At 48.0% G+C, this 13,178-nt stretch overlaps 2 protein-coding genes across 10 annotated transcripts in view; one reads left to right on the top strand and one right to left on the bottom strand.

The window, feature by feature from the left end:
* Atg4b (autophagy related 4B cysteine peptidase) overlaps positions 1 to 1,976 on the top strand; it is a 38,958-nt gene extending 36,982 nt beyond the window's left edge. For all 3 annotated transcript variants that reach the window (XM_038339432.2, XM_038339433.2, XM_038339434.2), the window contains one exon: positions 257 to 1,976. In XM_038339432.2, the coding sequence (XP_038195360.1) occupies positions 257 to 330 (74 nt within the window). In that variant the 3' untranslated portion in view covers positions 331 to 1,976. The remainder of the gene's footprint in view (positions 1 to 256) is intronic.
* A 1,457-nt stretch (positions 1,977 to 3,433) lies between these two features.
* Dtymk (deoxythymidylate kinase) lies at positions 3,434 to 12,714 on the bottom strand. 7 transcript variants are annotated; one of them, XR_005286636.1, is made up of 6 exons: positions 12,475 to 12,714; positions 11,400 to 11,508; positions 9,282 to 9,372; positions 5,781 to 5,978; positions 5,253 to 5,336; positions 3,434 to 4,245 (listed from the first exon to the last, which is right to left on the bottom strand). XR_005286636.1 is itself a non-coding variant. In XM_038340674.1 (5 exons), the coding sequence occupies exons 1-5, from the start codon at positions 12,608 to 12,610 to the stop codon at positions 5,325 to 5,327; spliced, it is 546 nt and encodes a 181-aa protein (XP_038196602.1). In that variant the 5' UTR covers positions 12,611 to 12,714; the 3' UTR covers positions 3,434 to 5,324. The 7 variants fall into 7 exon arrangements, 4 of the variants coding, with proteins under 4 accessions (XP_038196602.1, XP_038196600.1, XP_038196601.1 ...); XR_005286637.1 differs by having other exon boundaries at positions 3,718 to 3,855; XM_038340674.1 differs by having other exon boundaries at positions 3,434 to 5,336.
* Positions 12,715 to 13,178: the final 464 nt, after the last annotated feature.

The following is a 13,178-nucleotide window of genomic DNA, read 5'->3' as shown; positions in this document are numbered from 1 at the left end:
CTGAACTGCTGCTGGACCCCATCGCTTGTCTGCTGGCAGGAGTCAGGTGCCATTCTCCTCCTTTTCGTGGACTTCCCATCCCTCTTTAGGGCCTTGTCTACACTCCTTTGTGCCTGTTAAGACTGCAGTCAGGAAGGGCTGTACAGGGCCTAGCAGACCTATTCTAGTTTGTTCCCCTCTCCTCATGTCTTCCCAGCCAATACACACCTACAGCAGCTCCTGAGAGGTGCCTAATGTTCTATCTTGTTCCTTCCAGATTCTTCTGATGTAGAGAGACTGGAGAGGTTCTTTGACTCTGAGGATGAAGACTTTGAAATCTTATCCCTCTGAACATCCTAGGGTTTGGGGATGGCCTCCATGGCCCTCGTTGGGGTGCTTTGAGAACCCAGACCTGCCTTGGGCACTCAGTGTCAGCGCATTCCATCCACCCAGCCACCCCTGCCGAGTGCTGTGCGCCCGTGCCACCTGTCCAGAGGGCCTGCTCTGCTCATGGACCAAGGACTGCGGTGCCTGGAGGCCGACTGCCTAACCCCAAACACAGCAAAGGCCTGTCCACATGAGAAAATCGCCCATCAGAAGGCCTGGTCAGGAAGTGCGGCGGGCCAGGAGCTTCCAGAGTTCTCCGCTTGACACTGCCAGCCCCGGCCAGCACATCAGCTTTGGTCCTGCTTTCTCCTGGGCACCTGGTCTATGGTTTATTTGGAATTAAAGCCCTGTTTGGAGTTGTTTAATGAAGACATGAATTTCTGGGGCACTTCCCAGGTCAGTCTTAGAAGACCTGCAGGTTGATGTATACAGAGTAACAGTCACAGCATGGCCTCATACTGCTGGGCAGGGTGAGCGTTTGGGCTGTCATCTGCCCTGTGTGATTCTCAAGGGCTACCTCAGTAGGAGAGCACATGGAAAGAATTATATCAAGGCTGCTGCTGGCTTTGGAGAGAAAGTATTCTGGTGGGGCATTTGGAAAACCCAAAGATATTGGTGTGCATGGGCACAGTGTGGACACCTGGACCCTGGAGCAGCTGACAAGCTCCCAGGGCATCTGGAGCCGTGGTCCTGATTCCCATTAGGACCTCACTAGGGAAGAGCTTTGTTTCCTGTAAGGGGCTGATGCATTTCAAGACACACCGCCTGCTGCTGTTAGCTTGCTATCCAGCTTCCCTCTGGGAGGAAAGGGAGGGGAGCAGAACTGCTCTTTGCTTGTGACACTGTGCCTGCTGGTGGTAGGGTACACACTGCTACTTGAGCCTTCTTCCATGTTCTTGCCCTTCTCAGAAACCCTCCTGGGTCACAGAGAATTTCTTGGTGTGGGGCCAAAAAGTTAGAGAGCTATGGCTTTTAGTGCACAGTAGAGTATATTTAAATGGAGCCAGTAGCTCCAGGCACCAGCAGGTGCAGTGTCCAGACCCTCCTTGGCGCTCATTCCCATACCCGCCACCTTCTAATCCTGGCTTTCTGGGCCTTCAAGCTTTGATGCTCTAGGTCTGCTGTCTTAGAAAGAGGCCTTTCCTTCGCCCTAGAAGATATGAACAGGGCATCGCCGCTTGGGGTGGCCCTTGCAGCTTTTCCTAAAAGCCCTTCCCTAGGACTCTGTAAACGGGTGAGGTTGGAGCTGCTCTCTGATGGCATATGCCAGAATGTGACAACTCAGAGTGGCCCACAAAGTGTTCATGACATAATTTATTTCCTTATACTCTCTGTCTCTCCTACATCTTGTCCCTTAGCTTCAGGTGGGATGGGATGGGGGAAGGCCCATTCCTCTGGGGCTCCACTTCCTGAGTCCAGTAGCTATTGTGTGTGCTGCTGTGGCCCAGGGTCTTGCTGCAACTCCTGCTGATGGTACCAAGGGCAGATGTGTGGAACAGTACAACCTGAGGGAGCTCTCAGGGGTTGAGAAAGCCTTCCTGAGGGTGTTCATTCTTAGTAGTATAGTTTGCAATTCTTAATGGTAAATAATAAGTTTCAGTAGAAAACAACGTTTCTGTGTGTATTGATTTTTTTTTTCCTCCAGTTATGGTTGGCTGTGATTTTGGTGTTGGCAGATTTCCCCACGTCGGACAAGTAGTCTGCCCTGCGTCTGGCCTAACTGTAGCCAGTGTCGCTTTTTTCCTCATATTGAGTAAACCTGTGGCCCTAGTGGGAAGAAGTGCAAGGAGAACATGGTATAACAATGAGCCGGGGGCTGGAGAAATGACTCAGCAGTTAGGAGCTCTGACCCCTTCCAGAGAACCCGAGTTCATTCTGCTCACAGCTGCTTATGATCCCCAGCTCTAGAGGATCTAACACTCCTGGTCCCTGTGGGCATATATACACAGAAATAGTAAAAATCTTGTTTAAGCCGGGCAGTGGTGGCACACACCTTTATTCCTAGCACTCAGAGCTCTGAGTTCCAGGACAGCCTGGTCTACAGAGCGAGTTCTAGGACAGCCAGAGCTACAGAAAAACCCTGTCTCAAAAACAAAACCAAACTTGCTTAAGAAGATGAAAGCAGTGAAAAGCACTCACAAGGCTTGGCCTGAGGGCCCTCCAGGCTGTACCTGGCGTTGGCCTGGGGGACTAGTAGACTGAGGGTCACCTGTTCTGCCTGGTGGCATCTCAGTGGGACAATCCTAGGTGACACCTACCTGCTCTGAGTCCAAATAAAGGAAAACTGCTGACCCAAGTACAACGGCCCAAGGCGAGGCTTAGCACTCACTCTGCTGGCTTCTTAGGGCTGCTATGCTCACAGCACACAACCCACTGCTCTCCAGAAATGCAGGCTATGCTGGCAGTAGGGCTGATTTCCCAGCATCCAGAGGCTTCTACATTCCTCTCGGGGCTACAGATGCTCTGCATTTCCGGACCTCGGGCTGGTTGTTAAGAGGCCTGTGATGACACACCTGGCTAATCCCCTACCATTTTTTCTCTCTTTTTTTGTTTTGTTTTTGATGAGTAGCTCACTGTGTAACCCTGGCTAGGCTGGAATTCAAGAGATCCACCTGCTTCTGCCTCCTGAGTGCTGGCATTAAAGGCATTAAATGTGCACCACCACACCAGGGTAGTTCTCAGCATAAGGTACCATGCTACGACATCCACCTAACCCATACCTTTTTGATCCTGAGGGGGAATGTGCTTCACCTCACCTGTGACACACCCTACACATACAGGCTGTATTCTACCAGAAAATAAATGTCAAATTATCCTGTTTTGGAGGGGATAGTGTGAGATGCTTCAGCAGCACACACACACACACAAAAAAAAAAAAAAAAAAAAAAACAAAGTTATTATCAGTGGATCTAGAATGTTGAACATCATGCCTTTTGATAAGCCTGGCCACTCCTGAGAACACAGAATCAGAGCATGGAGCCTGGTAACGCTGATCAAGCCCACAGTGGAAATCCCATGAGTAGTAAGCAGACCCATCTCTACAAATTCTTAGGGGAAGCCAGTGAGGTACATTTTCAAATAAGCTTTTATTAGTGTCTAAAAAATATAACTCTCAACTAATTGATGTTCCTAATGATCTCAGTGAAACTGCCCGAAGTTACCACTAAAGGTCAGTATGGAAATACCATAACACATTAGCGCCTTTAGGATCAAGGAGTCAGGAGAAGATACTGCACAACTTGTCCATACCACCAACATCTCAGGTTATGACGGAGGCTTGTAGGTCTCTTCAGGAAGAGCTCCTGCTGAACAGTGCTGTGAGTCTTCCACCAGTCTCCTACAGGACCAGAGAACAGTTTCTGCAGTAGAAGTCTTAATTTATTTCCATAGCTCCTCCAGCGGACTCTGTGCGGCGCTGCGGATGGCGTCCTCGGAGAGGACACGGATTTCCTCATGGACATCCTCAATGCTTCTGGAAGCATCAACCACCTGTCACCACAAGGAGAGAGCAGGGAAGCAACATTACACCACCTCTGCCCTATTCCCAGTGCATGTGGTGACCTCAGTGAGCCAGGGCCTGCAAGAGCCAACCTAAATCTCAGGGACCCTTCACCCACCTGATGTTCTTGGCGCACCGTAGCTTGCATACCTACCGCATCCCAGACACAGGGGAAGCAGCATGCACTAGCTGCTCATCTTGCTCCTAAGCAGGCTGAGCAACTATCGTCCAGTTGATAAGAACAGGCTCCATGCCAGGCATGGTGACCCACCCTTTTTAGTTCCAGAACTCAGGAGGCAGAGGCAGACAGATCTCTCTGAATTCAAGGACAGCCTGGACTACATAGTTCCTTCCAGGATAGCCAGGGCTATGTAGAGACCCTGTCTCAAAAAAACAAACAAACAAACAAAAAACAACCTGGTTTGCTTCCTGTCCTCTTTGGAGATGAATACTGTCCTAACAGCTGCTCTGTTCCTTCAGGACAGGTAGATCCAGGTGTGAACCAGGAGAGGGTCTGAATAAGTGTCACCATCTCCAAGTCCCATCATCTGGAGGGGGTCTGGCCAGGACCCTTGTTTCTGTAAGTCTGGCTAAGACCTCTGGCAGCAAACATTTAAAAAGCTTCCAGGAGTGCAGAAGGGTTATGGAAGGAGTCCAGGTATTTCTCAAAGTATGGCTATGTGCAGAAAAACTCCACAGGGGTCGCCTCCTAGAAGGAAGCGTGACAGCCCCACTACAGCCACACAACCCTGGCCCAGACTATCCAGGGTGCCTCTCTAGGCTGATGCCCAGGAAAGAGAAGGGTATTAGCATCTGCTCTAATATGGCAAGACGATGCAGAAACTTAGGATAAACTTTGCAATCCTGAGGACATGTAATATAAACAAAGGGCAAGTAACGCCGGGGAAATAGCGCCTTCGTAGACCAAACTGGCCTGTGATGTTACACTACTCTAGTGCCAGCTGCAAGTCTGGGAACCGTAGGCAACAGTTAAAAAGATGGCCTGTGCAGGCACTACCAGGCCCACCAGGCCCAGTAGATGTGTGGAAAGACAGTGCAGTTAGGGTCAGAGTAGGAGCAAGCAGCAGAGAAGGGGCTCACGTTGGCTTCCGTGTGAGGAACAAGATGGAAGCTGAAGCCAATTCCTGAGACCATGTTGAAACAAGTTTACAGAGTGGAGGAAACAGGACCAGAGGGAAGCCTGGTATGGACATTTCTGTGCTCCGGGAAATGGCCATGCACAGGCCTACACAGGCTTCAATGAAATGGGCAGGATAAAGGCCCAGGTTGTAGCTATAGAGGAGAAGGTGCCTATAATGACCTAGGGCCAACAGGAAGGCCAGGAAAGAAACCACTGCATGAGCTAAAAGGAAAAGAGACATCTCACCATGAAATTGGCAAACTCCACTTCTGACAGTAAGTATAATCCAATTATAGACCGTACACTGAAGAGTCATTCCTATGAAAAAGACTGCAAGGTAAAGTGTGATGTAGCTTGCGAGACCATGTTCTGAATGGTGATGTCACAGGACTAAAGGCTTGTATAGAATAAGATAACAGACGTTTGTTGGGGGCTCATCTTTGAGTCTTGCAGATATAGGGTATCTCATGAGGACTGCTCCTTGAACTCATCTAGCCCAATAGACAAAGCAGGAGTCTTAGGGTTTTGTAAAATCGGTATGAGGATCGGAATCTGTTGGCATAGAGCTAGAAGTATAGCCCAGTGGTAGGTGAGGCCCTAGGTTCTGTAGCTAGCACCACTACTACCACCAGAAAGTCTGTTGGCAGAGAACCAGAATAGCTGCCCTGAGATTTCCCAGATGGGTAACCAAACAAACTATACCAGCTGTGCTGCTGTCAGCAGAGGGTAGACTACCACACAGCTCCTTGACAGCTGTTCGTAGCCAGCACTCACCTTCCAGTTCAGGTTTTCGTCCTTCATGAGCTGCTGGAAACACAGCAGAACCTGCTCCTGGAAAGTCCCAGTCTCATAGCGCTCCAGCCCAAACTCTCCCCGTGCCGCTGCGTCCAGCAATTGTAACTGAAGGAACAGGATCAGGTCGGGCTTGGGAAGGCCCACGTCTGGTTGTTTGCACCAATCCAGGGAAAAATTCTGCCAACGGTTAGAGAAAGCAAACTGAGTGGGATATAAGCTTTTGCTTCAAAGTGGGGTTGGGGGGCCTGATGCAGATAAGAGTTAACAGGAAGGCGTCACAGCTATGTGCTCTGCGCTCGGTTTATGAACCACATTACATCCTGGGCCATCTCAGAATAAGGCACGGCATATGTAGATGTCCTGGTGGTATAGTCAACCTAAAGAGTCTGAGCTGGAAAGGCACTTGTTCCAGAGACAGGACAGAGCTCTGTGCCGTAAGCTTTCATCTGTATTCCTCCCGAGAAACAATGAAGGAAACAAGCAATCCTGGAAACCCACTCTGCATGCTTGCCTGCCTGCTAGATCTCGTGTACACAGAAACCCACTGCATGCTTGTCTGCCTACTAGATCTCGTGTACACAGAAACCCACTGCATGCTTGTCTGTGTACTATAGATCTCGTGTACACGGAAACCCACTGAATGCTTGTCTGTCTACTATAAATCTCATGTACACGGAAACCCACTGCATGCTTGTCTGTCTACTAGATCTCGTGTACACAGGAACCCACTGCTTGCTTGTCTGTCTACTAGATAGCGTGTACATATTCTCACTCACTCATTTCATCGCCTAAAATTGCTAAAAGTGTTTTCAGAAGAAAAGTAGGACTACAAAGGCCAACTTCTCCCTGGAAACACTATAAGCTCAAGAAGTAACCCCAAAGACCCTCCCATAGGGCCATAATGTGTACCAATCATCTGTCCTAGCTTCCTTATACAAGCAAAATACTTCTTCAGGGAAGGACTCTTAACATATATAAAAGAAACAGCAGATTATAAAAGGTTATTGTCACTTGGCAATCTGTCATCCCCAAGGGCTATTACGTAAAGACTTCAGACACCACCTGCTTCTTGATGAGAGGACCCAACACTCTTAGAAGTTTACCAAAGTACAAGGTAACACATGAAGCTAGGTGTGATGACAGCACTTGCAAAAAGTGGCAGCAAGACAGTTCAAGCCAGGCGGTGGTGGTGCACGCCTTTAATCCCAGCAGAGGATTAAAGGGAGGCAGAGGCAGGTGGGTCTCGGTGAGTTCGAGGCCAGCCTGGTCTACAAGAGCTAGTTCCAGGACAGGCTCCAAAGCCACAGAGAAACCCTGTCTCGAAAAATCCAAAATAAAAAAAAAAAAAAAAAAAAAAAAAAAAAAAGAAGGTTCAAGTTCATCCTCAAATCAAGCTGATTTGAGGCTTTGTCTCAAGATCAAAACAAAAAAAATGCAATTCCAGCACCTGAGAGGTAGAAGCAGGAGTTTAGTGTTATTATTGGCTATACAGTGGGTTCAAGGTCAGCCTGAGACTTCTCAAAAAACAGCGAGGTTTGTGGGAGGTGCCTGGCTGTTGTGTTCAGCCATGGGAGGCTGAAGCAGGCAGGTCTGAGTTCAAGGCCAACCTGGTCTACAGAGTTCCAGGACAGTCAAGGCTACACTGAGAAACTGTCTCATAAAACCAAAACATCAACAACAAAAACACTAACAATAAAGAGCGGAGGAGATGGGCAAGCGTATGCTTTGCCAGAGTTACATTCGCCTACATGGACAGATGGCTCAGCTGGTAAGAGGACTTACCTGTTCTCCCAAAGGACCCACGTTCAGTTCCCAGCACCCACATGGTGGCTAACAATTCCCTGTAACTCCAGTCTCATTGGATCTGACACCCACTTCTGGCCTCTGTGGACGCAAGTGTACACATGCAGGCAAAACACTCATACACAGAAAAGTAAAATGAATACATCTTTAAAAAAATAAAAGACTCAGAGTTATACTCTTAGGACTCAGAATACTTTAGATGTGAATGCAAGAAAGAGACATGGGAACTTACACATCAAGGACTTAAGAGACTGGAGAGCAATGGCTCCCATGTGTGAGGCCCTAGGTCCAAGGCCCAATAGGAACCAACCCACCCCTTGGGCCACTGACATGGTTCAGCTTATAAAGACCCTTGCCACACAGTCTGATACCTGAATTAAATTCCCAAAACTCAGTGTAAGGAGGGAAGTAATTCTCCAAAGTAGGCCTCTGACCTTTGCAGGCTTGCTGTGGTATCTTTACACACAACAGTAACAAATAAATGAGAGACGTAAGAGGCACCTCAACACATGGACCTTAGTCAGATTCTGGTTTAATATAATAAAAATACAAGGCAATCAGCCAGCTCTTGAGAGCTGGGAAACATGAACATTGCATGTTTAGTAACTGATGTCTGTGTTGAGGGAAGATTGTTCTTACACTAACAATCTTGGGGGCTAGAAGTGGTGGTGCCTCTCTCCTGGAATCCCAGTGCTCAGAAGGCTGAGACAAGAGGATTACATGTCTGAGGCCAACACGATCTACTGAGTGAGTTCCCCTAAGTATGGACTACAAGAGACCCTGACTCAAAAACAGCAACCCCAGGTGCTAGAGAGATGGCTCAGGAGTGAAGAGCACTGGCTGCTCTTCTAGAGGACCCAGGTTCAATTCCCAGCAACCACATGGCATCTCACAATGGTTTGTAATGTCAGTTCCAGGGGATCCAACACCCTCTTCTGGTCTCCATGGGCACCAGACATACTTACAGACAACACACACACACACACACACACACACACACACACACACACACACGAGTTACATCTTAGATGTAAACTTTTATTAAGCATCGACAATGCCATCTGATACCGAGCAGAGGATGTGAGAGTCCCTGAAGCTGATGATCCTACCGGGAGGTTTTCTGTTGTCAAACAGCTGAGGTTAAAAACTAAAAAGCACTGTCAGATGTAGTGGGGGGCCAGGCCTTTAATCCCAGCACTTGAGACATAGGCAGAGGCAGGCGGATCTCTATGATTCAGGGTGAGTCTGGTCTACACAGTGAGTTCCAGGCTAGCAGAAGCTACATAGTGAGACCTTGCCTTAAACAAACATGAATGGCAGAATATGTTTTAGAAATAAAAGAAAAAAGGGCACTGAAGCTCCTACCATTACACATATGAAGCAATGTAGAGGCTCCAGTAGCCTGGTCATTCTCTCTCTGGTCACAGAGTGAGGCAGCACAGGAAAAGAGATCAATCATTCAAATGGAAAAAACACAACACTGTATGTGAAAATCCCGCAGGTACATTTCTTTATTGATAAAAACCAATTTAATCTCGCAAGAGAGTTAAAGGAATGCCAGGGCCATCAAATTCCTCTCTTAGGAACTTGAATATCGTGGTCGGTGACATTGAAAAGGAAGGAAAGCAGACCCAGGCCCAACCTGGTAAGCCGAGAAAGAAGCCAGACAGTACTCACCTCCTTGGCGCCAGTGAAGGCGACCCCAGAAAAGGCGTATCTATCCAAAACAAGGGTCACACCCTGGTTCAACTTCGCCTTAATTAATGGCCTGAAAAAAACAGAATGCTCTTGAATGCTTTTGAGCCCTGGAACTGGTTTCCCAAACTACCCCAAAGTGGAAATCCCATACAATGACAGTTACAGCAGTGATTTATAGACTTATTTACAAAGCTGTAGATCCTCTTTCTAGATGATGCCAGTGGAGACTTCCATCCTGCCCTGCCATGGGGAAGGGGAACCAGCAAAGAGCAAAGGATGGCAGAGGGCACGAGGAGCCAGAAGGTGAGGCTGATACTTGTGCCCAAATCTGAACTGCGAGTATAAGGACAGACAAGAGATCAAGGGTGTGTGCCACCAAACACCACAGGCTCACCATCACTGCCAGTGTGCCAAACCTTAGATGTGTACAGATGAGCAAAAAGCACTGCTGAAGCCTTAAAGGCCAAGTCAGACTCATCTTAGGAGGCAGTTTTGGAGGGTGGGGGAAGAAGGTTGAAATCGGTCTCACTATGTAGCCTAGGCTGGCCTCCAGCTCTTGATCTTTAAGGGCATGATGGCACAAACCTGTAACCCCAAGACCTGTGAGGCTAAGGCAGAGAATCCCCAGTTCCAAGCCAAACTAAACTACACATACATTAGGCAGGACCTTTAAGAGTTTTTGTTTGTTTGAAGATTTATTTATTTTATGTGTATGAGTGCTCTATCTACATGTATGATTTTATGCCAGAAGATGGCATCAGATCCCACTAAAAATGGTTGTGAGCCACCATGTGGCTGCTTAGAACTGAACTCGGGACTTCTGGAAGAGCAGCCAGTGCTTTTAACTGCTGGCTATCTAGCCTGTCCCAGAGGTTTTTTAATGTATGGAGCTGGAGTCAGCAAATGTGAACTTATAAAAGAAAAAAAAAAAAAAAATCGAGCCAAGTGGTAGTGATTCATGCCTTTAATCCCAGCATTTGGGAGGTAGAGGCAGACAGATTTCTGTGAGCTCAGGCCAGCCAAGAGCTAGTTCTAGGACAGCCAGGATTACACAGAGAAACCCTGTCTTGAAAATCAAACCAAACTAAACCAAACAAAGAGAGGTAGTCAGTGGGGACACACACCTTTGATCCTAGCACTTGGGAGGGCAGAGGCAGATAGACCTCTGTGAGTTTGAAGCCAGCCTAGTCTACAGAGCGAGTTCCAGGATAGCCTGGGTCACACAGAGAAATCCTGTCTTGAAATACCAAGAGAGAGAGGAAAACCTGGATGCCCTTGGATTTGACAACACCAAAGACTAAATCCATGCAAGGACTGATACGCCAGCCTCAGTAAAATTAAGAAGCTATGCCGTGCAAGAGACTATTAAACAACTGAAAATACAAGCTCCAGAGTACAACTGACTGACAAGCTAAGTAAGTGTCCTTAAAACGCAACAAAGAAAACGGCACTTAAAAGGCGGAGGCAGGAGGCTCGCCTTTAACTAGAGTACACCCTGGGCTACAGAGAGAACCACTATCTCCAAAAGAAGAAAAAGTTGGGGGCTGGGGAGACGGCTCTGTGGATAAACTATTTGCTGTGTAATCATGAAGACTTGAGTTTGGATCTCCAGAACCCAAAATTAGTGAGCTCAAGGTTCAGTAAGAAACCTTGTCTCCACTGGGAACAAGGGCAGCCTGGGCTACAAGGCAAGTTCCAGGATAATCGGGGCTGTTTTACAGAGAAACCCTGTACTGAAAAACCTAAAAAAAAAGAAATCTTGTCTCAGGGCTGGAGAGGTGGCTCATTAGTTAAATGTTTGCTGCTCTCGCAGAGGGTCCCGTACCCACAAGGCAGCTTACAAGTGCCAGTAACTCTAGTTACAGGGATCCAGCCTCCATGGGCTGCAGGTATGCATGAGGTGCACAAGCATACATGTAAGCATTTATACTACACAAAAATGCGTGTATATATAGCTAGGCAGGAGGCAGAGGCAAGAGGATCTCTGTGAGTTCCAAACCAAAAAAAAAAAAAAAAAAAGCATATTAATGAAGCCGCACATGCATTCCTACACACAAGTCTGCAAGTTACAAGGGGGAGCAGTGAGTCGGTGTTTACACTTGTTCCCAGCGGTTCGCAGAAAAAAGCAGGTGCACTGAGTGATCTTCCAGTTCTGTTTTCTTTTCTAAGTAGGAATTCAGGAGCTTGCCGATTTCTGTTGATCTTTCTAGAAGGAGAAAATTGCAAAGACTACTTAAGAGGACTTTTTATCTAAATTACATGATAGCTTGCACCTAAGTTTATGACTTGTACTCATATCTAATGTACTCATATCTAACTCTAAACGTTATTAAACCTCTAGGCAGGTTTGAACTATCTCTGAAGAAGCCAGAGGAGTTTCCCTGAGAAAACGCATTACTGTGTGGAAACCATGTAATCCTTGATTTCAAAAGTATCCCTAAGACTTTGACTGGTTGGCTTAAAAAAAAAAAAAACAAAAAAAACGGGTGGTGGCGCACGCTTTTAATCCCAGCACTCGGGAGGCAGAGGCAGGCGGATCTCTGTAAATTCGAGACCAGCCTGGTCTACAAGATCTAATTCCAGGACAAGCCCCAAAGTTGCAGAGAAACCCTGTCTCGAAAAACAACAACAAAAAGAATGGGTGAAGGCCAGAGGTCGATCTCAGGTTCCTTTTTCAGGAGTAATCCACCTGGTGTTAGCGGAGAGGATCTTCCACTGGGACCTGAAGCTCAGTTTTGGCTAGCCACCAGAACGAGGATCAAGCCTGTCGTCACCTCTCCGGCATTAGGATTATAAGCAACTGTACCGGCTTTTTACCTTGAAGACTGAACTCAGGTCCTCATTTCAATGTGCATTTTATCAACTAAGCCGTCTCCACCAGCCCAGAAGTGACACTGCCCACAGCGAGCTGGGCCCTCCATCAATTACCAATCAAGAAAATGTCTCGCATGCTTGCCTGAAGGATAAGCTGGTGGGGGCAATTTTCTCCATTGAAAGTCCATCTTCCCAAAGACTCTAGCTTGTGTCAAAGTGACCTAAAACTAGGCAGCACATCCATTGCACAATAATAAATAAATATCCTGAAACTTTTTAAAAATACAAAAACTAAGCCCAAAGAGAGAGATACTCTCAAGTCCCGCCCACCGGCCCGCCCACTGGCCTGTCCGCGCACCGGGGAAACGCAGCAGCTCGGCTCGGTGGCCCGAGGCGCACAGCGCGGTCACCAGCCGGTGGCCCTGCGTGGTCTTGCCAGCACGGTCCACGCCCTCCAGCACGATGAGCGCCCCCCGACGCGAAGCCATCGCCATCCCGTTCAGTTCCCGCCAACCTGTCAGGTTCCCGCCAACGTTAGCTGCAGCAGAAGGCGGGAGCGCGCAGGGAGCCGCACCGCCTCTTCCGGCTGGAAGCCGAGTTCGTGTAGCCTGAGGAAGAACCGATTCCGGTTCCGGACGTTGCGTAGCCCGTGGCCGGGGTCCCAGCCTCCTGGTGACCTTCCACTCGCGGAACTTCCGTTTGCAGCGCCCTGGAAGGGCCAATCTTACGGGTTAGGGTTGTGCAGTCTCCGCTCACGTGGAAATCCCAGAACAGTAGCGGAATCAAATTATCATGTCTCTGAGCTCGCAACTGCAGGGTTCTAAAAGTTTTTTTTTTTTTTTTTAATCACAAGAAAAGAGCCATCTTAGCGGGGCGGTGGTGGTCCACGCCTTTAATCCTAGCACTTAAAAGGCAAAGGCAGCCAGGTCTCTGTGAGTTCGAGACCAGCCTGGTCTACAGAGCGAGTTCCAGAACAGGCTCCAAAGCTACAGAGAAACCCTGTTTTGAAAAACAAAAACAAAACAAAACAAACAAACAAACCCATCTTATGCTTTCTTCCAA

The sequence above is a fragment of the Arvicola amphibius genome, chromosome 8 (assembly GCF_903992535.2).
Source record: "Arvicola amphibius chromosome 8, mArvAmp1.2, whole genome shotgun sequence".
Classification (NCBI taxonomy): domain Eukaryota; kingdom Metazoa; phylum Chordata; class Mammalia; order Rodentia; family Cricetidae; genus Arvicola; species Arvicola amphibius.
This window is presented reverse-complemented; position numbering and strand designations above follow the sequence as displayed.